The following is a 26,165-nucleotide window of genomic DNA, read 5'->3' on the forward strand; positions in this document are numbered from 1 at the left end:
TCAACTGGCTGCATTCAGACATCATTTGGTACATTCATAACAAAGAGCCTTTGGCTCATATGTTCCCCTCCCATTCCTTCTTTCCCTCACATATGTTACAGGCTACCTAGATGGAGCCAGATTAACAAACCAGAGCTTTTCACTTCGTCCAATTCACTCTTTGTTTCATGCTAAGAACACTACTCTCTATACTAAGTTCAAGAGTTGCTGATGGGGCCAAGAACTTCCTGGCTTAGGTTACTTGTGATACAAGAGGGTGAGGTAGAATATGGGAGTAGTACGAATGTCAAACAGATCAAAGGGTCTGTTGTCCCAAAGTTGTATGCACATTTAAAATGTATCCTCTTCCCTATTTCTGCAAACTCAATACGACTAACAAAGCCTCAGAAGCCACAGGACACAGATATCACAGTGTGGTACCACAAAGACCCCTCAGGCATGGGGTTCGGGAGAGCCCTCCCACCATATGCCTGCCATTTCTTGTTCCAAGCAAAGAGGAAAGAAGGTTTTGTTTTTTAAAAAATACCCTTATTTGGGCAGGTTGACCTCCCCCCTACCAATGATGGGCCTGAAGGTGGTGGGAAGGGGAGCACCCTTGGCCATTTAAACTTTTGCCAGCTGAAGCTCTTTTCACTTCTGTAGGGCATGGCAGAGAGGCTTGGCCAGCTGACATCTCTTCTTGGTACCTTGAAGCTTGAAAAATATTTCAGCAGTACCTCCACGGTCAAAAGGTTTTAAAACAGTGGTCCTCAGCCCCCGGTCTGGGGACCGGTCCCGGTCCGTAGATCAGTCGGTAATGGGCCGCAGCTTCTCCTCCCTGGCTGCTGCCTTGGGGGCTGCCCTGCCATTCTGCTGCCAGCTCACCTGTGGTGTTTTCCAGCGGCCGCCAAGGCTGGGGCTCCCGCTCGGCATGGCACTGCGCAGCTGCTGCTGGCAGCGCCCCCCAGAGGGTGGTTGGGAAGTCAGGGGCACCGGTCGGAAAGCAAGTGGAGCAGGGGCTCAGACAGGAGCAGTGAAGTCCCTCGGCAAAAGACTACCCCTCCCCCCCTGGGCCTCAGTAAAATTGTCAAGCGTTGACCGGTCCCCGGTGATAAAAAGGTTGGGGACCACTGTTTTAAAAGGCTTGTCTAACAAGTTAACACCAATACACAGTTACATGGTTAGAAGCTGCCACAATTTGCTTCCCACCAAATGTTTTCTTGAACAGAACAAACTTCTTGAGTACAAGAAGTAAAGGCTCCTGCTGCATCCACTCTGGTAGGCTAGTTGAGCGGAATGGATCTAACAGCTGGCTTGCTGGGAGGGTGGTCTAAAAATCCAATAAATATAAATAAATAAATAACAGCTACAAGATAGACAGTCCTAGGGGGTTGTCTGAGGACATGGGACTATACTCATGATGTTAAGGCTTCTGAGTTGAAAAAAGAAATCTTTACTACTGAGTACATGAATTTAGATTATTGCAGATGATTTTGTTTGGAAAAACTGCTTTACAACTGTGGTGGTGTTTAGCAGTGAAAAATTGCAGAAACTTGTTTTTTTTCTGCTTGTTGTTCCAAATGACTTCAAAAGGGCTTGTTCAGTGGTGGCACCAGGCTTGTGAAATGCCCTTCCCCTTGAGGCTCATCTGGCACCTGCATCGTACCTAAGGTGACCAGATTGTCCCACTTTTAGAGGGACTTCTGGGGGCACCTGGCAAATTGTACTTATGTTGAAATTTAAAAAAATTATTACAATACAATTTTTGCGTTCTATGCGTTCTATGACATTTTTTGTTGCTCCATATAGAAAAAAAACTGTTGAATAATTCATTTTCGTATAGTTTGTGGAAAGGCTGGAGAGTGGGAGCCTTTTTTTGATGTTGTTTAGGCTTCAGCTGAGTTTTTAGTGGTTGGGTACTGCACATTTACTTTATGCAATATTTTGTGTTAGGCTATCTGGTTACAAATCACCAACTAAGTAGACCTTGTAATCTTCCTATGTTCCATACAGCCATGGCCAAAGAGATACTGCACAGATTCTTCTGCTGAGAGGAGCCAAATATTTGCCAGACAAAAATGGAGTCACTCCACTTGACCTCTGCGTACAGGTATAAATGAGCTTTTCTGAAGCCAAAGTCTAAGTTCTTCTCTGTTTAAAAGCAACATCTGTTTTGTGGAGGTACTTGCAGAGGATGCTTGAGGAACTACTGAATTCTTTCTGTGCTAAAAGACAGAGTGTTCCACTCATTTTGTTCCATTGCGTGGTGAGATGTATGTGCATCTGTTCAAGGGCAACATAATTTTACTAAAGGATATATGCACGAGTACCTCATTCATATATTGGGAAGTGTAGAAAGGCTGTCCATTTGTGTTTCCCATGTGTGATTATCCGTGTTAAGGTAAAAACATTTGGGTTAGTATTCGCTCCATTCATTTCAGTTATGCCCCTTTAATTTTCTGAAGTGTATGTTTCACATTGTAATTCTTTCCTTTTTTCAGGGTGGCTATGGAGAAACTTGTGAAGTGCTAATACAGCACCATCCTCGACTTTTCCAAACAATCATTCAGATGACCCAAAATGAAGAACTCCGAGAAAACATGGTGAAGTTGGTTTTAACTGTCCTAGCTGATATACTAGGTTTTTGAAAACTACACAATTCTAGAAGTAATTCTGGTAGCTTTAACCTTATTGAGATACATAGATTTTATTGCTCAGCATTGATGTGACCAAAGCATATATTGATTTTTTTCCCTTATATATCCAGTTGCGGCAAGTCCTAGAACACTTGTCTCAGCAGAATGAAAACCAGCACCTGAAGATCTTGACTAGCCTTGCTGAGGTGGCAACAACAAATGGTCACAAACTGCTCAGGTAATTCAAACATGATTAAGATTTTCCCCTTAAATTCTCTTATTGTTTTTGTGAAATAGATGGGTTGTTATCAAAATCTGTGTACCTAAAATTTGAAAGGAGCACTAAAGATTCTTGGATTTCCTTTTGATATTCTGATAACAACCTGTTGTCATGGTTTGGCATAAAAAATCAGAGCATGTGATAATGAGTGAGTGGAACTTCTTACTAATACTTGGAGTGTTTGGATGGTTATGTAATAGGAACCTTTTTAACCTGCTGATTCCCTTGGCTCTTGCAATGGGAGAGGGGCGTAATTGGCTTCTCCCAGGGCCTAAACTTCCTTGTCAGAAAATGGTAGAGGGACAAAATGGATTTCTGGGTGATGCATATGGCTGGGAAAGAAGAGAGGGTGTTATTAGAATAGGTAACAGGTCATTGGAGAAAGGCTATGATGATTATTCTGTGTCTTATTATCTGAAAGATTCTAGTTGTATAATTTTGCTTTTGACCATAAGGCTGCCTGTGGTTATACTGAGTTATTGCATGGGTTCTTTTTCCAGCCTGTCGAGCAATTATGATGCTCAGATGAAGAGTTTGCTGAGGATTGTGAGGATTTTTTGTCATGTCTTTCGCCTTGGCCCTTCCACTCCCAATAATGGAAATGACATGGGTTACAATGGAAATAAAACTCCAAGAAGTCAAGTATTCAAGGTCAGAAATGTAATTGACGTTATTAGGAAGATAGACCTTAAAAAGAATTTCACAACGCATGCATTCATTAATCAGGCATCTCATGAGGAAGACGTAAGTCTGGTTGATACCCATTCTTAAGTTGGGACCACTTTTTTACTCTTACAGCATTTTAAGTGTAACTAATTAGTTATGTCTTTTAATAATCTATCTTTCTATTTTTTCACTCTGTGTAGCATGAAATTGAATTTTTAAGTTTTCAGGTACAAGACTTCATCCAATTAATTTTGTTGCTTCTACTTAATTCTGGGAATTAAGATTGCTGTTGTGGGAATTCTGTATGCTTGATTCCCCTCCCCCCTGCACATTTCATGGTTAATGTTTGCAAAGAAACTGAAGCAGTGCATCTGTTAAGAGTCACGGTTTTATGTCAGACCTCTTGTGATTTCTTAGCTTTCCCAGTTATAGAGTCTTCTCTCCCCTTTTCATTATTGTAGGTAATGGCCTGCCCTTGGAGACAGGGTGTGTGTATTGTAGGCTGGCCTGCCCTTGCACTTGATCCGGAAGCTTCAACTGGTACAGAATGCAGCTGCTAGGGTCCTCACTGGTACACCTTGGAGGGCCCATATCCAGCCTGTGCTGAAGCAGCTGCACTGGTTGCTGGTTATTTTCTGGATCCGGTTCAAGGTTTTGGTTTTGACCTTCAAGGCCTTACGCGGGCTGGGCCTGGCATATCTGAGGGACTGCCTGTTGCCCTATGCCCCCCGCAGTGCCTTACGCTCTGTGGGTACAAACTTATTGGTCATCCCTGGCCCCAGAGAAGTGCGCCTGGCCTCAACCAGGACCAGGGCCTTTTTGGTCCTGGCCCCGACCAGGTGGAATGAGCTCCCGGAGGAGCTGAAGGCCTTGCAGGAGCGTTCAGTATTCCGCAAGGCCTGCAAAATGGAGCTCTTCTGCCAGGTCGTGGGGTGAGGCCAGGCCGCATGGGAAATCTGACCCCCCCTACAATGGCAGTAGCGTACTCCATCTGGCACTTTCTGTCCTCCCTCCCCCTCAATAGTGGGTTACCAAGGGGTAGAGTAGATATGAACTGGATTTTTACCACATCGTGTTCTGTTATCTGGGGATTATGTATGATATGTTTAATATGTTTTATTGTATGCTTTTATTGGGGTTTTATATGTCTGTAACTCGGCTCGGGCCTCCGGGGAGTGGCGCAGAATAAATTTAATAATTGTTGTTGTTGTTAGTTGCGGTCATGTCTGACCCATCACGACCCCATGGACAGTGATCCTCCAGGCCTTTCTGTCCTCTGCCATTCCCCGGAGTCCATTTAAGTTTGCACCTACTGCTTCAGTGACTCCATCCAGCCACCTCATTCTCTGTCGTCCCCTTCTTCTTTTGCCCTCAATCGCTCCCAGCATTAGGCGCTTCTCCAGGGAGTCCTTCCTTGTCATGAGGTGGCCAAAGTATTTGAGTTTCATCTTCAGGATCTGGCCTTCTCAGGAGCAGTCAGGGCTGATCTCCTCTAGGATTGACCGGTTTGTTCGCCTTGCAGTCCAAGGGACTCGCAAGAGTCTTCTCCAGCACCAGAGTTCAAAAGCCTCAATTCTTTGACGTTTGGCCTTCCTTATGGTCCAACTTTCGCAGCCATACATTGCAACAGGGAAGACCATAGCCTTGACTAAACGCACTTTTGTTGGCAGGGTGATGTCTCTGCTTTTTAAGATGCTGTCTAGATTTGCCATCTTTTAATTTCTTTGCTGCAGTCTCCATCTGCTGTGATCTTGGAGCCCAGGAAAATAAAATCTGTCACTATCTCCATTTTTCCCCCATCTCTTTGCCAGGAATTGAGAGGGCCGGGTGCCATGATCTTTGTTTTCTTGATGTTGAGTTTCAAGCCAACTTTTGCACTCTTCTCCTTCACCCGCATCAACAGGCTCTTTAGTTCCTCTTCACTTTCAGCCATTTAATTCAATAATAATAATAATAATAATAATAATATAATGATGTAATTGTAGTTCCTTGTACAGAGATTAATATTAAAATTGGTGACCTATTTTTGGTGTAGTGGTTAGGAGTGCGGACTTCTAATCTGGCATGCTGGGTTCGATTCTGCGCTCCCCCACATGCAACCAGCTGGGTGACCTTGGGCTCGCCACGGCGCTGATAAAATTGTTCTGACCGGGCAGTGATATCAGCGCTCTCTCAGCCTCACCCACCCCACAGGGTGTCTGTTGTGGGGAGAGGAATGGGAAGGCGACTGTAAGCCGCTTTGAGCCTCCTTCGGGTAGGGAAAAGCGGCATATAAGAACCAACTCTTCTTCTTCTTCTTCTTCTTCTTCTTCTTCTTCTATTTATAGAAATAATAAGACATTATCTCCTAAGGTGACTATCATCTTCTTCCTGTAAAATGTTGACATATTTTTCTGTGGAGAATATAAATAATTTAACAAGTAGTGTTTATGATGTGCATCAACTGGTATATACAGTAGTAGCTCATTGTGGGAACAAAGCATGTGCACCCCCAAGAAATTTGGACCATTTCAGGTTCAGAAGAACCTGATTTAAACTGTTAGGTCCATCTGAATCAGCTGATTCAGATCCAGCTTCAGCCAAATCGCTTCACATGTCTCTGAAGTGATTTGGCCGTTAAAGTCAATGTGCCATTGATTTTAATGGGAATTTTCAGGTTTCTGCCTTTCCCAGGGCCTGGGGTAGGTGGGGATTTGAGCTAGAGGCACCATACTTTCAGAGTTGCTCCAGAAGCCTCTCCTCTGATCCTCCCCCCCAAGTTTCAAATAGATTGGACAAGAAGGTCCAGTTCTAGGGGTTTCCAAAGAAGGTGCTCTCATCCTACTTCCATTATATCCAATGATGAGAAAAAATAAACTCTCTATTCTGATCTTGAATTTTGACTATAGGACATAGTGGTCCATTACTTCCACCAGAAACAATTTATTTCTCATCACTGGATATAATGGAGGTAAGATGGGGAGCCCCTAGAGTTGGACCTCCTGGTTCAATTTTCTTGATACTTGGCGGGGCGGGGGGAGTCAGAGAAAAGGCTCCTGAAGCTACATTGAAAGTTTGGAGCCTCTAACTAAAGACCCCCCCCCTGCCACGAAGATGGCAGAAACATGCAAATTGCCAAAGCAGGGAGGAACTCCCAGGTCTATAATGTAGATGCCACCCTTCAGGCAGGAGATGATGGGAATAAACAGGAATTGTAGCTCATCTTCACACAGAGAGCAGTGCCCATCACCTCCCCACAGAGAGCAGTGCCCATCATCACAGGTTCTCCCTTCCAGCCTTCCCTCCACCAAAAAAAGAACAGTTAAGAGAAAGACTTGCTGGTTTTTATACCCCACTTTTCACTACCCAAAGGAGTCTCAAAGTGGCTTACAATTGCCTTCGCTTCCTCTCCCCACACCAGACACTCTGAGTGGTTGGTGGGGCTGAGAGAGCTCTCACAGAACTGCTTTGTGAGAACAGCTCTGACAGGAGTTAGATAAGGTCACCCAGCTGCCTGCACATCAAACGCTGGTGGGGCATCAAACTCGGCTCTCCAGGTCACAAAAATCAACAGCCCCCAAGCGAACAACCCACAACAACAACTGAACAGATCAAAGTTTAAACAGGATGAACCAGCAACAGCACCCCAGGTAGCCAGCAGCAGCCATGCCAGCAACCAACAGCAAAAGAGAACAGCAGCCTACTCAGTAAACAACAGCTCCCAAGCAACCAACAACAACAAAACAGATTAAACAGGCAGAAACCCCTCCCCCCAAAAAACATCCAAAAGGAAAAAAGAAGAAAAATACAGGGAAGAAAACAGAATTCCAAGCGCCCCAAAGTACCCCCCCCCACACACACACACACACACACACACAGAAGCCCAAGGAGTAATTGAAAGTGAGTTTAATTAAAATTGAGAAGAAAAGAGGAAATAGGAAAGTCCCTTCGCCAAACCGGTTGAAGTCTTCTCCAGCAATGAAGATAGATTCTTCAAGGTCCAGCGTAGCAGCAGCCATAGCCAGCCAGCAGACAGTAAACAGGCATTCCCTCCTCTCTGGGGAAGTGAGGTGATCTCTTGCTGCGATGTGGTGTGATTTCAGTGGTTCTCCAGGTGCCACATTTCTTGAGACTCCTAGTGTTCTGCAAGGTTCTCCCCCTCCTTGCCAGGGGAACTGAAGTGATCTCTCTTTGCCATGATGTGATTTCAGTGGGTCTCCAGGTCCCAGCCTGTGTCATTTTTACTGCACATGGGACTTGGGAACTCAACAAATCAAAATTTTCAGGATGGAAATGGCTGCTTGATAGAGGGGAAATAGATGAAGATCTGCAATCATTGTACAAGATCCTTGTTTGCATCAACTACTGGAGCCAACTCCATGTGTAGTATTTTACCCAAATTTTCTTTGGTTCATGGAGGCATATCATTTTGACAGCATCTGCTTTATCTTATTATTAAGATAATCATTACTATCACTTTTTGAATGCGGAGTTGGAATTCTGTGTGTTTGTTTACTCAAAATCACAAGCTGGCGTTGTTAATTTACTAACTATATATAAAAACTAGTTTCAAAGCCCCTTTATAAAAAGGGGCTTTGAAAGGGGAGAAGGGGGAAGGGTAAGGGACACGGTCCCACCCACCCCCTCTCCTAGAGCCTCCCCCCGAAAAGCGGCGCCGCAGTCCTCCCTCCGAAGGCGAGTGAGAACGCGAGGTACACTCACCGGCTTCGCGTTGTTCCTGGCCGTTAAAGGCGCGGGCGTGGCCGAGGAGGCCGGGCAGCATGTTGGAGACATGGGCTAGAGAGGCGCGTGCTGGCCAGCCCCCTCCCCGAGGCTTCTCAGCGGCTGTTGGCTGGCTCGGGGAACGTAGCTGCTGCTGCTGCTGGGGCTGGTGGGTCCGGCTGCGGGAAGGCAGCTCAGACCCCGTCGCTGAGGTCCGCTCGTCGTGCCGTGGGTGGAGGCGAAGGACCATGGGCGAGGAGACGCAGGCCCGGAGAGGCGGCGGCCAGGCAGCCCCTTCCCCGACGCCTCTCTGCTGGTTTTCCTTGGGGGACGCCGCTGCTGCGGCAGGCTCCCTCGGGCGGCGGTCTGACGCGGCGAGAGGCGCTTCGCGCCTCTCACCGCATCAGACCGCCAGGGAGGGAACCCCCGGCAGCCGCGCTTCGCGCGACTGCCGGGGGTTCCCTCGGGTCCCTCCGATTGTCTGTCGTGAGGAAGGGTCCAACCTGGACCCTTCCTCATCACGGACAAAGCCCACCTCAAGGGGGCTTAACGAATTATTTAGTCCGTGGCGCCCGTGGCGCCACGGGCTGTTTAAAGATATCTAACCTATAACTTTTATTATGACAGATGGTCATCACTGACAACTTACTTAAACAGTTCTGCTTCAGAGGGTTGTAGATGCTTGTTGACAAAGTTGTATCTTTATAGAAACAACTGTACAAATATTTGGCTTTTCTTCTGTGCATGCATCTATTTCTGGGACTTTCAGTGTGTGTTCATTTGGAACATTTTGTTCCAATTATCTGAAACTATGTTTCTTTGCTAATGCTTAAGTATGATATTGAAAAATGCTACTGCAGAATTCTCCTCTTCTTAGGTGGTTAAATTTGGTAAACATCCCTGCATACCCGCTGGTAGGCTTTGGATAATTCTTTTGTTTTAGTCACTTGCCTTGACATCACATTATTGGTCTATCAAGTGGTTTTTCTGACATATCTTTTTAGAAGAAGAGTTGTTTCTTATAAGCCGCTTTTCTCTACCCAAAGGAGTCTCAAAGCAGCTTACATTCACCTTCCCTTTCCTCTCCCCACAACAGACACCCTGTGAGGTAGGTGAGTCTGAGAGAGATCTGATATTACTGCTTGGTCAAAACAACTTTATCAGTACTGTGTTGAGTCCAAGGTCACCCAGCTGGTTGCATGTGGGGGAGTGTGGAATCAGACCCAGCTCATCAGATTAGAAGTCTGCACTCCTAACCACTTCACCAAGCTGGCCTAATTGTTTAGGCCAAGCTTACTTAATTGCTTAGTTGTATATATTTGTTAGGAGTGTGATATCAGCAAGGTCTTGCTTCTCCAACCAGGGTAAACTGAAGGTTGCTGCTTGTATTTTAGTCTTTACATGCATTTTCAAAATATTCCTCAGATAATAATGGCTGGAGATGCATTTCCTTGTAATGTTGGAAGCAGTAGATGCAACTAACTTATCTTCCTTCAGAGTGCCCATGGTTAGGGATGAGTGCAAACTGCATTTTTGTGGTTTGGTTTGTAGATCATGCCTGAACCATAAACTCTCATAGTCTGGTTTATGAATCAAACTGGTTTGGATTGGTGCATGAGCCATTTCACTCCAGCTTTCTGCTGTCTGTGATAAGCTGTGGGCAGCACAAGGCAGGGGATGAAATGCTTTCCAGCCATTTCACCCCTACTTTCTGCTCCCTGCAGCTTTTTGTGGTGAGCAGAAAGCAGTGGTTTAAATGCCTCCAAACCTAACATCTATTTTCTCTTCATAAACCACCATCAATTTCCAAAATCCATGGAAGTTCATGGCAGTTCTTCAGTTCACAAACATTTCTTTGTGAACCACAAACCATCCAGAATTCATTACTATATTTAGTTCATCAGGCAGCTCATACCCATCCCTACCCATGGTCACATTTGACAGTTCTACAGTTAAATGATCAGAAGATATTTATGGCTGCCTCCCTGCATGTCTGTGTCTGTTTAGGCAGAGCTGAACACACAAAAAGAAGCAAGGTATTTTTTAATTAAACGGTTTTATAGCTAGTTGGAGGAGAACGTGGCTTTGGCATCGTGCTGTTCCCTGACCTTCTGTGGTCTAGTATCAGTTTGCATAATAGAATGGGAGGAGTCAATTGGTGATTAATCTCTGCAAGGTCTGTGGCAGTGACTATATCCAAAGTCCTTCATTGTGCAAAAGGGCATTCTCATAAAATCAGCAAGCCCCTCCCATGTGCCAGCATAGCTCATATTGAAGGGCTTGTTTGGGGTCACTGTAACCCTTTCATTAAGCAGCTTGAATGCCAGTAACTTTTAAGGAACGAAATGAAACTGCAGACCTTGGCCAAAATACAATGCTGGCACTCTTGTTTTCATTTTTAAATCATCCCCCCCTCCCCCCAATACATAAGCTTTAGGGAGTTTTAAACAAGAAGCCTATCTTGCTTTGTCATCTATATAACCGACTAGAATGGCAACAGCTTTGTAACCTCTGGCTATGACATTCAGCATTCCAGTAAAAGTTCAGTTTTTGGTTTTGTGTTTAATTTCCCTGGTGCTTTGCAGCCTCTGGAATTACTCTGGCACTCATTAGACGAATGGCTGGCCCTAATATCAGCAGAACTGATGAAAAACAAAAGGGACTCTGCCAACATCACTTCCATCTTACTGAAGCAAAAAGGACCAGACCAGCGTGATGGCACTCCTACTCCTATATTTGATGTTGCTTCATCTGAGAAGAGCAGAGCGCTACCTGCAGACACAGGGGATGCTAAAACGTATCAAGTTGGCAGCACGCCAGAAGCTTATGCAGATTACCAGGATGTTATTTCTGTGACAGCAAACCGATTGAGCGCTGTCATTCAAGCATTTTATATGTGTTGTTCCTGTCAGATGCCTTTGGGGTAAGCAAGATCTGACTTTCAGACCTTTAATGTTTCTTCTTCTAAATAACTCTTAACTTAGTTTGGAACACAACTAGCGAGAGTTTTAAAGCAGGTGTCGAAGTTTTGCCTTTCTGGTAGGTAATGGCACGTCTTTTGGAACAGGAGTCTCAGCAGTTGTGATGGTAGTGATAAACAAAACAAAGCTAAAACATTTCTTAAGGATATGGAATATGTCTGAACCGTGCTTTAACTTCTAGGCTGCAGATCTTTGGGAACCCCCTAAAGAGAAATGCCCTTGGTAATAATGGCCAACCCACTTCTGGAGTTCTGTGTGTGTCCCATCTGTCAGCCCTAGCACTAGAAAAATATGATTCCCCATAGGAAAAGATTCCTCCTGACTGGTTTAATTTGACTTCGGTGGTAATGGTACACAGTATGATTTCAGTGATGCTGATACTAGGCCAGTCTAGATGTATCATATCCAAATATGTGAAATGTGGCTTCAAATGCCAGATGCAGTGGTAGCTATGGATTTTTAAGTGTGTGTATTTAAATAGACCACCAAATGCTTAAAAACAGATGGGGGAGATTATCTTGGTGGAGGTTCCAGTAACTGAGATATATCAGTAATTCCATACACTTCTTGGAATTTCCTGTGCCCTCCAGTCATTATGTCTTCATACTTTTTGATCAGCTGTTCCCAAGAATTACAACCACCCTTGTTAGTCTATAATGCATTTTCAAGTTTTCCTCATAAATTTTGCTTGAACCCATTGAAGTCTTATTGATTATTGCTTCATTGACAGTCTAGTATAGCTATATCTATATAGACAGCTTTCTGTGTTAAGGCAAGTGCAATGCCAATTTTTAGTGTGGTTCATGTAGCTTATTAGCTTTAAAAAAAACATTGAATGGGTGGATTACAACATACTTAAAATTAGCATAAAATTTTGGATTTAGAAATTAAATTTAATGAATGTGAAGAAGTATTGAAAGCTAGTTTTGTTTACTTGAATTTTTACTTACATCAGGGTTCAGATATTTTGAGAGAATATTTGGACAGAATTCAGAAGTTTCTGGTAACCCTATAGAAAGGGTAGTAAGGATTACTAGAAAATCTGCTGCAAACATATGGGATCATATAATTTGGAATCATATAATTTTCACGTGTATCTGCATTCTCCCAGAAGCTCCAAGATTAACATGGGAATTATTCATTTAATACTCATATTGGTAAGGGAGCCTGAAAGAGATACCAAACCATGGTTTGGCACTTTGCAACAAGCCAAGACACCAGTTTAGATAAACTGGTTTGTAAATGTCACGTCTACCTAGGCTGCATATAATAGCAACCTGGGAAGTAGCAAAAGAAGAAGGGAACTGTAGTGTGCAAGAGAGGGAGAAAAGAAGGATGATACATGCAAACCTTATGTTCATTTGCATAGCAATATGTTTGCTTATGTTAGAGCAATATGTTAGAGCCTCTTGTGGCACAGAGTGGTAAGGCAGCAGACATGCAGTCTGAAAGCTCTGCCCATGAGGCTGGGAGTTCAATCCCAGCAGCCAGCTCAAGGTTGACTCAGCCTTCCATCCTTCCGAGGTCGGTGAAATGAGGACCCAGCTTGCTGGGGGGTAAGCGGTAATGACTGGGGAAGGCACTGGCAAACCACCCCGTATTGAGTCTGCCATGAAAACGCTGGAGGGCGTCACCCCAAGGGTCAGACCTGACTCGGTGCTTGCACAGGGGATACCTTTACTTTTATGTTTGAACTGTCCCAGAGAATGTGGCCTAAGGTTACCTAGTACCTCTCCCATTATGTTTTTGATCAAGATATTGCAGCCATTAAACTTCCCTAAAAGTAACCTTCATAATACTACAGCAGTCCTTTTATAGATTCATTTTGTGGCACATTTGACCTTCTTCCATATAATTCCTCTGTTAGAGGAGAGCCATAGAGTATTTTCAACACACTTGCTTTCATTTAATGAAACTTTCAGTTACGCTCAGGAATGATAACATTGTTATGTTTAGACTTCAATACCTTTGAATGTTTTATTTCAGAATGACTTCTCCTCGCTTCATAGAGTTTGTTTGCAAACATGACAACGTTCTTAAATGCTTTGTAAACCGGTAGGTCCCAGAAACTAACTTGTTTAATGAAATGTTTCTTAGTGCACAATCTCAGATTATGATTCACGGTTCCATTTAGCTATCGTGCTTACTTGAAGTTTAATTTTACTGGACAATAACATTGACATTAATGATGTGTTTTCTAGTGAGGAATTTAAGATTGGAGACAACAGAGACCTATTTTAGTTCAGTTCCTGAACATAGTTAAGGAAGCTTAACTATGGTTTAGTATGATCTGAACTGGTAAGCTCTGGCTTGTATTTAATTAGCAGACCAGAAATTGTGGTTTGAACTGAGTTTTGCAAATCATGGTTTATACTAACTATATATGAAATGACAAATTACAATTGCAAAGATGATTCTGATGCCAGAGGCTGTGTTGGTACAGTGGAGATGGGAGGGAATTGTGGGGCTCAGTGCTGATCAGGTAGAAACCAAAGGCATGCAAGTACAGAGCCTGCCATGATTTGGCATGATGTATCTGCCTTCACAAAGGGGCCTTTAGGGATTCAATCCTTCCTTTCCCTTCAGGACTTGGTGATTCTTAGTCTAGCTTCAGCCAAACTTTTTTGGGGGGTGTTTAGCTGGTGTGCCGCACTCAATCTTGCTATTTGACTTAATGCAAAAATGGCATACAGGTTTCTGAGTTCATTCATGCATTTCTGCTCATCACCTGGCCATGTTCTGAATGGGAGATACCATATTAGTGTGTGTGTATGTGTATAGATGTTAATACTACATGTTTTGTGAGATTTCTTATTAAATAGCTTGTTACCTGCACCCAGAACCACCTGTGTAGCCAAGCATTCCATATTATGTATATGTTTAACTAGTAAGATATTGCTAACTTGGGTAGCCTAGGAGTCTGTGATTGTGATTCTTGCACATCCTGTTTGGTGTGCTAGAATTAGGGCTTGAAGTGTTGTCCTCAGTGGCTGCCTCTTAACTTCAGAATCAAATAAGGGACTGGTATGAATCCAAATGTTTTATTTTACAGAAATCCAAAAATTATTTTTGATCACTTCCACTTTCTTCTTGAATGCCCTGAACTCATGTCCCGATTCATGCATATCATAAAAGCACAGGTAAGTTTTGAGAAAACAATTTAAATTTCAGTATTTATTTGCATTATTTATAGTCCGTCTTTATCACCAGGACTCAAGATACATCACGCAGTATCAGTCAATGCAATCAATACGGTAATATATCAAAAAGCAATATAATAGGACAAGGAACTGTAGAAGTATAAAATGGAGCTGTCAGTGAACAAAGCATACGTTGACTTGTTAAACAATGCAAAACATGGTATTGCCTCAGCAGAAGCAGTGAGTTTTCCTGAGTCAATCTGTTATGATGCCATCCTGAACAATTCATTTTACAGGGTTTGCAGAATGCCAGGAGCATGGGAGCCTTCTTGACTGACTTCATCAGGCAGGCCATTCCACAGGAAAGGGGCCCACTATAGAAAAGTTGTGCATATGAGCAGTTGTTGATCTTGCCCATCTGTTGGGTGGCACTTACAGGAGGCTCTGCTCAGATCAGTGAGGTTGCTGCAGTGGAACATAGTGGAGAGGTGGTCTTGCTAAGGTCTTTGGCTTGATTCTAATAACTGATGGGCAGTCAGTGGAGCAACTACAGTTTGGGTGTAACTTGCATACTCTGCTGAATTCCCAATAATAACCCAGCTGCTGCATTCAGCACCAGCTGGAGTCTGAGTTGATTATGACTTGGGTATAGTGCATTATAGTAGTGTGGCCTTTAGTTAACAGGCCAGTAGTCTTATCCCACGGATTGTGTTTGAACATAAACCACTGCCTCTTTAACCTGCAGTCCATTTCACAAAGTTTGATTAGGCTACAAGTAACAGACCACAGTATCTCAATAAGTGCTGGTTAGACTCCTGCTTTTCTCCCCCCCCCCCATCCAAATGTAGACTCTGGATACTACCCCAGGTTTTGTGTTATTCAGAGGGCAGCCCTCCATGCTTCATAGGAAACCAGTTCCAGAAGCAGTTTGGCACATGAACTTGGATCCAGTCCAACTTTTACTATGTGTGGATTTCCACCCATAGAATGGGCCTATCTCATTTCCCTCCTCCCACTGTTGTTGAAAATGGTTCCTCCCTAGCCCTATTCCTGGAATGTAGGACCCCCCCCTCCCCAGGAGCACCATGAATGGGAAATTGAATGGCTTCAATGGGAGGAGGGGAGGTTGTTCATTGCACACATTGATCTGCTCAAGATCCAATGTGCTGGTGATGCTGAAATGGAAAAAAAAATCCCGCTAGGCATGTCCAAACCTTTGGCGTGGCCTAAGTAGGTCTTTCGTTTCTGATATTTGGTCTCTCCGTGCTCAGCATCAACCTTTTATCTCCTGTCCCAGTCTTGTTTACAATGCATATGAAACATTTGTCTCTTGTGTACTTGATTGCTGCTCTCTCTCCCTTTGTTGCTCCCTTCAGCCCTTTAAAGATCGCTGTGAATGGTTTTATGAGCATTTGAATTCTGGACAGCAAGACTCGGACATGGTCCATCGGCCAGTCAATGAAAATGATATTCTTTTGGTCCACAGAGGTAAGCAATTTCACCCTTGCCCTCTTCATTGTGCAAAAGACTTTTGTGTTGACACAAATTAAGAAATTAATTGGTATTTCATATTTAGATTCTATTTTTAGGAGCAGCTGTGAAGTTGTATCTAAAGCAAACTGTGCAAAGCTGAAACAGGGAATTGCTGTGCGTTTCCATGGTGAAGAAGGCATGGTGAGTAAAATTATATATTGTGTAATGCATAAAACATCGTTTTCATGAGATACCTATAAAAATAGTGTCTTGAGGACAGCAGGTTCTGAAACTCATGGTAAGCTGCCCTACATTAAGAAGGGAATCTGCTTCTGTCTCCTGGCTTATTGTGGCGTTAGGCTCCAGTGCAGTTAGATCAAAACAGAAAAGAGCACCATCCACATTTCTGAAGGCAAAGACCCCTGTGGATCGGAAATCCTAATATTCTAGGCCCCTTTCCTTTCTGAGACCCTTTGCTCTCAGTAAGCATTAGCTGGATGTGGTTCTTGTCAAAGGAGGAGCTGCAGGTGTTTGGTGCTAATGATGTATTTCTTGGCCCAAAGCAGATAAAAATCCACTGGGCTTTTTGAAAAGAGTAAGATGCATGGGCAAACTCCGTGCCATCACTTTTAAAGTAGTTATATCGCCTTTTTCAGAATGTGAGTCAAATTCCCCTCAAGCAATACTGTAGTACTTTAACAGTAATTTTGACAGGATTGAAAAATGCACATTACCATATTCAAAGTCATAACTAAAAAGTTGCATGTCTTTGTTTTTGTACTTAGGGTCAAGGTGTGGTACGTGAGTGGTTTGATATCCTATCCAATGAGATAGTTAACCCAGACTATGCACTTTTTACTCAGTCTGCAGATGGTATGTTGGTGTTGCTGTCTTCTATAACAAAGTTTTAGAAAAAATCTAAAATAGCTAGTAAGAGTCTCTTGCCAGAAATAATCTTTCAAACAAAAGCTTTTATATTTGGCCTTAATAGTTCAGCTCCTGTGCTACAAATTGTAATATTCTGTAAGTAGAAGCACAGCTGTATGAGAATTGATCAGTATTTGCTAAACATACTGAGCAAGGACCAAACAGTGCCATCCTCAGCAGAGTCACTGTATTCTAAGTCTATTGACTTCAGGGGGCTTAGACTGGAATAAATCTGTAGAGAAGTGCATTGAAAAGCAATTTTAATGTTGGCCATGGGTTTTGGACAAGCATGGAAGGATTTTGACATTAAATTGCAGATAGCCATGTTATACTGCAAATTACTGCGTAAACTCAGTTTTAGAATTAGTTTGCCATGCTGCAAATCTTTCTGCAGTTCCTGGTGTTCTGGATTTCAGTTTATGTCCTCAATCTAGAGTTAGAGAAATGGCAGGAACCTCCGCTGGGACTTCCCCAAGTGGAGGAGGACATGCCTCCCCCATTAGTTTGTAAGCCAGTGATTTGTTTGAAGAATAAGGCAAAGATTCCTGCATGCATTTGAAAGCAATTTTAAAGTAGAACAACAACCTATGTATTCTGGATAAATATTTTGGTGTCATTTAACAATATACTGTGTGTTTTATAGCAACACAGGACGCTGTGGAGTCCATTTATATCTCTGTGTTTATCTTGTTATTAAAATATTCATACCTCTGTTTTCTCCATGGGTCTAGGAATTCTAAATATACAGAATGCAATTAACCCTTCCCCCAAATCCCAGCCTAAGCAGAAGTACATCCTTTGAAGTCAGTGGGTTTAAAAGGGTGAAGTTCTCTGTGGGATGGCACTATTATTACTGTTGTTTGTCCAAGAGTCTTTCGATTGCTTAAAGGTTTTCAAACTAGAACATCTGACTTCATGACTCACCTTTTCAGTGTTCAGACACTAGAGAATGATATGGTGGTGATTTTTTCCACGCACATTGCAATGATGGTTCTCATCTAAACTTTGGATGTACAAACATTGCATATTTGGGATGCCTTTCTGTGATGGATCCTTATTTTTCTTTGCAGATTTGTGTAACACTTGTACTTGACTGTAAACCTCTGCAAGTGTCTTAAATATCTACATTGTCTCAATCAAGTTGGTACTTTTTCAGAAGTTGTGCTGCTTTTAAAGTATTGCTTGTTGAAAACATGTATCTGCACTAACATGTGTATGTGTTTATTGTTAGAAGCAAAACATTCTGATATAAAATACAGGAATTTAAGAATGTGATTATTATAAGCAAATTATATTTGTCGCTCTAAAAACTCATCTTCAGAATTACAATTAAATATTTAAAATCTGAATGAAATATACACATGAATTTGTTCTCATTTGATTTCTTTTTCATCTATATTTTTTTGCTGGAGAATATTTTTTGTCACTGAGTATTGTGAATCATAAAAAACAAATTGAATTTTAGTGTTCTAATGCATTTTGAAATGCCTATAAGCAAATCCTTGTTTTTCTAGGAACCACCTTCCAGCCAAATAGCAACTCTTCTGTAAATCCTGATCACTTAAACTACTTCAGATTTGCTGGACAGATCTTGGGGTTAGCCCTGAATCATCGACAGCTGGTGAACATTTACTTCACAAGGTCATTTTACAAGCATATTCTTGGTATGATTCCATTAAAGCTTTAATCTGATAAGATGTAGTTTATGATGTATTGCAAGCAAAAAAAAATCTGTTTGTCTTCTGTTCCTTATAGGCTTAGTGAGGATCACAAAATCACTAAAGGATAGCTTCAGTTTGTGGTATACCTTGATTGTAAAGGAGCAGTTCAGATCACTATTTAGCATACATTTATTTAGGTAATTATATGCTGCTTTTCTGCTCATCTCACTACACTGTTCTTTCTTCTGCCATTTTATCCTTTTAACAGCTGCTCTGTAAAGTTGGTTAGAGGGAGAGAGAGGCTTGTTCATGGCCACCTAGCAAGCTTCCATGGTAGAATTTTGAACCAGGATTTTACTACTTAAAACATTGACATAGAATATATTAATATACACATTTAGAACAGCCTTATAAGATTTATCAGTGTTCCTATATTATACATGGGGATAGGAAGTTAAAGCTCAAAGTTGCTTGCTGTAAAGCCAGCTGATTTTGTTGATGGCTTAGCTGTGGTTGGAAATTGTATACTCCCTGGAAGCATGACTTGTGTTTGCAGTACTGCATGTGATTCTTTATTATCATAGTTGTAGCATTTTTAGTACACAAATTATGTCCTTGTTGCAGCGGATAATAAATAACTTCTTTAAAAAATTCTTAATTGCAGATCCCATTAACATTCATTTCTTCCCCTCTTTTTTATGTCTGCACTGTTCCAGTGTGTCTGTAGAGGGCACTCCATTACCACAAATAAAGCATCCACATTTCTGAATTAACATGCATGAAAGCTCTTTGTATGTATGTTTTCCTAGGCATTCCTGTAAATTATCAGGATGTGGCATCTATTGATCCAGAATATGCAAAGAACTTGCAGTGGATTCTAGATAATGATATCAGCGACTTAGGGCTAGAGTTGACCTTCTCTGTTGAGACAGACGTATTTGGAGCAATGGAGGAAGTGCCTTTGAAACCAGGAGGTGCAAGTATACTTGTCACACAGGAAAACAAAGTGAGTGGTTTTGGATTTTAGGTGCATGATCTTTATGCTCTGTCTCAGGTTAAACAACAGCTCTGCCAGCAAAAACAACAATCTGCCAGCAAAATAGAACTTATTACAGCAATCCTATTTCCAAAAATAAGAGCATAATGACATTTATAACTACTCATTATCTTTACTGAATCTGTTTTGACTTTGTGTCATGGAAGAGGCATATCCTGCTAGTGTAAAGCTGCTTGCACTTGCAGAAAGCTCCCTGAGTTTGGGAAATGCTCCACCATTAGTGCAAAAGAAATTCTTGATCCAACTTTCTGATAATGTACACTATGGCAGAAAAAGTAACAAAAGACTGAAGTGATTTTATTCTTGCCCTTTCACCCCCTCAAAATGAACTGATATTGGCTTAGCATAGTTTACTGGCTAATGATTGATGTGCTTAATTAGGGATGGGCACGAACTGAAAAATTCAGAGTTTGGGGCTTGGGGCAGTTCCAAACTGAACAAAAATGCCCTGAACTGAATCAATCAGTTTGGACCACCTTTCTCCCAGCCACAGCAAACTACAGCTAGGAGAAAGGGAGGAGAATTGTCCAGGAATCAAAGGTGAGCAAAACAGAAAGGTTAAATGGCTCACAGGCATTTCAGCCAAGAGCAGATGTGCATGCCCACCCCACTTTAGGCTAAAATGCCTGTGAGCCAGATAACCCATATGTTTCACTTCCTCATTCTTGGAGCTGGGGGAGGAGGGGAAGTGATGATCAGTTAAATGGATGTGAGCTTTTTAACCCATCTGTTTCACTTCCCCCTGGTTCCAAGTGGGAGGAAGTGAAACCAATAGGTTCTAATGCTGCTAATGGCGGCCTGCCCTGATTTCCTGTTAGGTTTAAATGGCCCAAACTGGTGAACCAGACAAATGTACGGGAAATTTCCGGGGAAGATACCTTCCCCAAACATTGATTTGGGAGCTATGAACTGGGCAAGTTTGGGCAGACATTAGGCATGCAAAATGGTTCGTGCCCATCCCTATCCCTACTATTAATATAATGTAAATTAGTTCACTTCTGCATTAAGTATTTGTTTGTACAATTATTTGTTTAAATCGCCCTTAATAATATAAATATGGGAACATTTTTTAAGTAATGGGAATCAATACATAGGTCAACGGTAATTCTGTTAGATAAACAGTAATTCTTTGGGATCAGAAAAAAAACTTATTTGAATGCTTGTGGTTGATTTTTTTATAAGGTCTGGTCCTGTGCCATACCCGTTAGAAGAATCACAAGAATATGGCATGTTAAATGATTATTCCCTACATCAACAGTATGAACTAAGTCATTAATCTGACCACTGTGGTTTCCTGTTATGGATATTATCAGTCTGTTGTAGTACTGGAGCACATAGAAGCAACAATCGCACTCCTCAAGTAATGTTTCAACTGGGCCTTAGTGTAAATTTCCCCCAGTGGAAGCTGTGTTGATTCTTCAGCTAAGACGGAGGATGTTTTCAGGCAATAATTTTGAACTAGAACAGGTGTGGGATATATCGCATGCATTTCCCCACAGTCACTTCATATTGTGCCCCTCCCCCCCAGCTCAGATATGCTGCAGGAGGCAACAAAAGGATGCTTTTGTGTTCTGAATTTAAGTACTGTTGCTATTAATATGATTTTAATTGATTTTAATCTGTTAGCTTTCCCTGAAGATCCACAGAACTGTACACAGCTAGGGTACCTGGTATGTAATCTTACTAAAGCTAAGCAAGCTCCCGTCTTAGTAATGTTTTGAACGGGAGGCCTCCTATTAATCCTACTTATACCTCTGTGTTCTATGGTGGCAGAGAGAAATGTAATAAATAAACTGGTAGGTAATCTATCTACAGTTTTTTTTTTTTAACTATGAACCTCTTTCCCCATGTTCAACAGCACCCCTCATTGGGCTTCTGCTTCAACACTGGTCCCAAAGCTGATATCTGTAACTTGCATTGCTCCCAGGGAAAACAGAAGGGGACATAAGACCCAGTTTACCCTTGAGAATTCATGTTACCAGTTATATGTCCATTGCTGATCTGAATGTATATCTATGCTTTGGCTCACATTCCTTTTCACTGAGATGCAGACAGTGGGACTGGATCATAAAATCAGTAACTAATCTGAATTAAGTGTCATAACCCCCAAAGTCTTGGCTGATTTTGATGGTGTGACAAAAAAACAATGTTATTAGGTTTATTCCAAACTCCAGTGCATCAGTATTCATTTTGACCTAGTGTGCTAATTCTAGTAGGAGAATATGCTGTACTAGCCAGTGGCCACTTGGTGTCAGAAAGCTGATTACAGTGTTGAGTCAAGAGTGCTCCCTCAAATAGTACTTACATTATTCTGTGTCTTGATCTTTCCGATGCCTTATAGTTATTGATAGTGCCTAATGATAAAAAATCAACTGAAGAATTGTGCTGTGCAGAAAAGAATAGATAAAATTTGTTCTCAATTTTTGGTTTTTGTAGTTGGACTGCAGTTTGCTATTCAATCCTGCTTCCTAACAATTTTAATTGTACTTTTGATAGTAATCAGAATCTCCTGCCATGCCAATGACTGGTATATATTAGATCAGAAAGTTAACTGGAAATCACTCTTTATCTCTACTGCCTACTTTTCTGTCACTGCAGATTTGAAGGTCTTGATCTGTCTTAAGTCTGCCAAACTGCCTTTCAAGTTATTGATTGAGGACTTAAGATTTAAGGGCGGGGGGGGGGGTGCATACAATGACTCGAGTGTGCCTGGATCTGTGAAAGGCAACCTGGTGGTTGTACGTTAATCAGATCTATATGAGTGTTCATTCTGCACAATAAGCATATGCATATCCAAGTATTTACATTGTAGCAATGAGAATTTCTGTACAAAGAGCTTATGCTCATTTGAAATTTTATCATAATCATGAAGGGGTTTTGTTGTATGTGACTGTCTTATAGCATAGTATATTTGCCATGCTAACTCTGGTTGGGAAACTGAAGATGGTGAGCAGGCTTACCTAACGTGAGGAGGAACAGAGTTGAAGATGTGTGACAAACTGTGGAAATAATAGGATAGAAAAGGAATGCTTGCCACTATCTGTGTGACTCTTGTGAGTTAGCATAGCACATAGACCAGGTGCTGTGAAGTCCTTGGATAAAATTCTGTAAATAGACTCCTTTAGCCTTTCATCTCAAATGGCTGATCTCCTTCCTCTGGGGTTGCGGACAAAGGGTTGAAATAGGAGAGAGAGTATCCAAACGTCATCAACTCACATGTGGAGTCCCACAGGGAGCAGTCCTCTCTCCTATTTTATTTAACATCTCCATGAACCCTCTTGCTCAGCTTGTCCAGAGGTTTGGGCTGGGTTTCCACCAATATGCAGATGACACCCAGCTTTTCTTCCTGATGGATGACCGCCCTGATTCCCCTCCGGAAAACTGGTCTGAAGCTCAACCCTTCAAAGACGGATGTCCTGTGGCTGGGTAGGAAGAATCCAAGCAAGGAAGCGAGATTGTCCAACCTGGATGGAGTGCGTCTAGCAGTAGCCCACTCCGCCAGAAACCTGAGTGTGATCCTAGATACCTCCCTCTCAATGGAGGCACAGGTCACGAGAGTAGCGTGGCAGGCCTTCTACCATCTATGCCAAGCTACTAGCGCCCTACTTGGCACTAGAACACCTAGCCACAGTGATCCATGCGACAGTCACGTGTAGACTGGACTTCTGCAACTTGCTTTGTGCAGACCTACCCTTATCCTTGACATGGAAACTGCAACTGGTACAGAGTGCCGCAGCCAGAATTCTCACCAATACACCATGGAGATCCCACATCCGGCCTATACTTCAACAGCTCAGCTGGTTCCCAGTTGAATTATGGATCAGGCTTAGGGTTTTGGTTCTTACTTTCAAGGCCATACGTGGTCTGAGCCCAGTGTACCTGAGAGACCGTCTCTTCGCCTATACCCCCAAAAGAGCATTACGCTCCGCCACCACCAACTGGCTGGTGATCCCTGGCCCCAGACAAGCACATTGGTCCTCAATGAGGGCCAGAACTTTTTCTGTCCTGGCCCCCACCTGGTGGAACAAGCTCCCTGAAGAGATCAGGGCCCTGCCTAACTCCCACAATTTCACAGGGCCTGCAAAAAGTAGCTCCTGCACCAGGCATTTGCCTGAGACCGACCAAACCCAACAACATCCATAGATCCCCCCCTCGGACATCCATGCCCTGAACCAGTCTGATCTCTCTGGGGGCCTATCTTAGTTATCGTTCCCATTATATCGTTGATTAAGATTCAGAACCAATGTTGGATTATTATTGATGTTATTTTTGATGATGTTATATGCTAGGACGGTCATTCTATGTATCCCCCATGATGTTATATGTAAACCGCCCATATGGAAGGGCGGTATAAAAATCTAATAAATCAATCAATAAATAAATATTGTGAATTTTCATCACTCACCATTCCCCAGCATGAGTGTAAAAGAAAGAATAAAGTTCAGTAATTCTGGGAATGCCCATAGAACTGCTTTCTAGATTGCTCATAATCTGATTCAGATTTGTAGTAGAACAAAGCCAGAAAGTGGGGTTTTAAAAAATTGACTTCTATAGAAACTGCAAATCCTGCACCAGCTCTGTCATTACAAGACTTTGTGATAACTGATGCAAGCAGGGGACTAATACAGGATAGTATTATCAGCACATCTGGATTATGGTGATTTTACAGAATCTTTTTTATTGACTACTCTTATTAGCCCCTATGCTCTTCCAGAAGCCATCACTGGAGGCCGGGGGACTTATCAAAATGCTGTACCATGTGGCATGGCAAGCTGTAGCAAGAAGCGGGGGGAGGGCTTGTCCTTTTTCTTTCTTGCATAGTAGAGCATTGGGAGATGTCTGTTTCTTAAACACTTTTTGTAGAATTTTGAAAATAAATTCACTTCATTTTACAAATGATGACAAGAGTAATGATTGCTTAAAAAACAATTAACACTTTTGATAATAAAATGTTTTACCCTGGCACCTAAAAGATGCCTGTTAATTTAGGGCCTTAAGTACTTTAAATGATTTAAAATGTTTTAAATGATTAATAATGTCAATCCAATGTTATTGAGACTAACTTTTAGTATGGATTATATTTTTGTATTTTGTTCCATGTTGCAAACTGCTCTAAGCTGTATGCGAGAACAGAATATAAATAAAATAAATAAGATAGTAGATGATGGATGCCATTGTTGGTGGTGGGGAAGTCTTCCAAGTGGGGCACGTCCATACGAAGGTTCCAGTCAGGTCATCACGTGCTGAACCTCTGAAAGTGTAGACCTCAAAGAAACACGAAAGAGCAAGTGAAAATAGGGCATAGGATGCAGTGGCCCCAATGCTCATATCAGGACGGTTGCTAGTGCTGAGTATTCAGAAGAGTTGAAGGTTAAATCTTGAATAATCAAAGTTGCATCAGAGGTAGGCATCTTCCCTATCTCACAACAGCCTCCTTTGCCTCACCCCCCCATCATTACAGCTAGTGGTTTTAAGTAACAGTGTGGGACAAACTGGACATTTGCAACAGGGTGGGGTGGTTGGAGGGAGGGCCCTCTCCAAAATTACCGATAATGTACCCCAAACTGGACTCCAGTGCAACAAAGCCAGTTTCATAATTTTCTTCAGCGGCATTACCAAAATATCAGTACACAAGTGGATCCTGGCTAACAATGGCTTGCATCTCACTTCTTAACTAAGCAACTGCAGGAAGTATTGTGTCTACTGGAGGATCAAATTTATCAGCATGGTGTAGTGGTTAAGAGCAGTGGCTTGTAATCTGGCAAGTTCGGTTTGATTTCCTGTTCTTCCATATGCAGCCAGCTGGGTGGCCTTTGGGCTCATCACAGCCCTGATAGTGCTGTTCTGACTGAGCAGTCCTGCCGGAAGCTCTTTCAGCCTCACTTACCTCACAGGGTGTCTGTTGCGGGTAGAGGAAAGGGAAGGCGAATGTAAGCCGCTTTGAGACTCCCCTAGGCAGTGAAAAGTGGTGCATAAAAAACAATTCTTCTGTGATTTTGCATTATTATCTAATTTGTATATCAATAGGAATGCACCATTTGTTTCTTTTGAAGTAAGTGAGGTTATAGCTGACCTTACACAACATTTCAAAGGTGCTCCAGAGTGGGTCCCAAACATGATTCCCAACTCTCCATTCTTTTTGTAAAAATTAAACATTCACAGATCAGTGTAGCACACAGTCATGGGTCTGCTTTTCACTGTCTTGTAAGCTGAAACAATGCTGTCCATTGTTATGAAAATGATACACAAGGATTATGAAAATATACCCACGTTTTGGGAACTGCAACAAGGAGTATGGGAAGAGACCTAATACTAGTGTTAAAACTAATGTGTTGTCTATGGTGTATGTGTGTCTATATGTTTTCTTGCATTGACTAAATATTTTGCATATTTTAAATGCTGTTTCAATGTTGAAATGTTTTGCTGTTAACCACCTTGGGGTACTCTATTTGGGTGGCATAGAAATGTAAAATAAATAATACACACAACTTTTTTCAAACAGTTAAATAAAGAATTGCCATTTTAATCAGGGTTTTCATTTTAGTCTTGTTGAAATTGTTTTTGCACCTTGAGCCAGTGTATTTTGTGATAAAGTAAAAAAAAAATATCACTTGACTTTATTAAAAAATTGACATTTTCATGTGGACTTCTAATAGGTACATTA

At 42.1% G+C, this 26,165-nt stretch overlaps 1 protein-coding gene across 3 annotated transcripts in view; it reads left to right on the forward strand.

Moving 5' to 3' along the window:
- The window catches only part of HACE1 (HECT domain and ankyrin repeat containing E3 ubiquitin protein ligase 1), a 50,331-nt gene that overhangs the window by 15,080 nt on the left and 9,086 nt on the right, over nucleotides 1-26,165 (forward strand). For 2 of the 3 annotated variants that reach the window (XM_077303275.1, XM_077303291.1), the window contains exons 8-19: nucleotides 1,993-2,089; nucleotides 2,481-2,582; nucleotides 2,747-2,853; nucleotides 3,396-3,639; nucleotides 10,848-11,185; nucleotides 13,230-13,298; nucleotides 14,296-14,383; nucleotides 15,760-15,871; nucleotides 15,960-16,057; nucleotides 16,642-16,729; nucleotides 18,298-18,447; nucleotides 19,254-19,450. In XM_077303275.1, coding sequence (XP_077159390.1) covers nucleotides 1,993-2,089; nucleotides 2,481-2,582; nucleotides 2,747-2,853; nucleotides 3,396-3,639; nucleotides 10,848-11,185; nucleotides 13,230-13,298; nucleotides 14,296-14,383; nucleotides 15,760-15,871; nucleotides 15,960-16,057; nucleotides 16,642-16,729; nucleotides 18,298-18,447; nucleotides 19,254-19,450 — 1,690 coding nt within the window. The remainder of the gene's footprint in view (nucleotides 1-1,992; nucleotides 2,090-2,480; nucleotides 2,583-2,746; nucleotides 2,854-3,395; nucleotides 3,640-10,847; nucleotides 11,186-13,229; nucleotides 13,299-14,295; nucleotides 14,384-15,759; nucleotides 15,872-15,959; nucleotides 16,058-16,641; nucleotides 16,730-18,297; nucleotides 18,448-19,253; nucleotides 19,451-26,165) is intronic. The other variant, XM_077303282.1, reaches the window with a different exon arrangement.

The sequence above is a fragment of the Paroedura picta genome, chromosome 1 (genome assembly GCF_049243985.1).
Source record: "Paroedura picta isolate Pp20150507F chromosome 1, Ppicta_v3.0, whole genome shotgun sequence".
NCBI classification, from domain to species: domain Eukaryota; kingdom Metazoa; phylum Chordata; class Lepidosauria; order Squamata; family Gekkonidae; genus Paroedura; species Paroedura picta.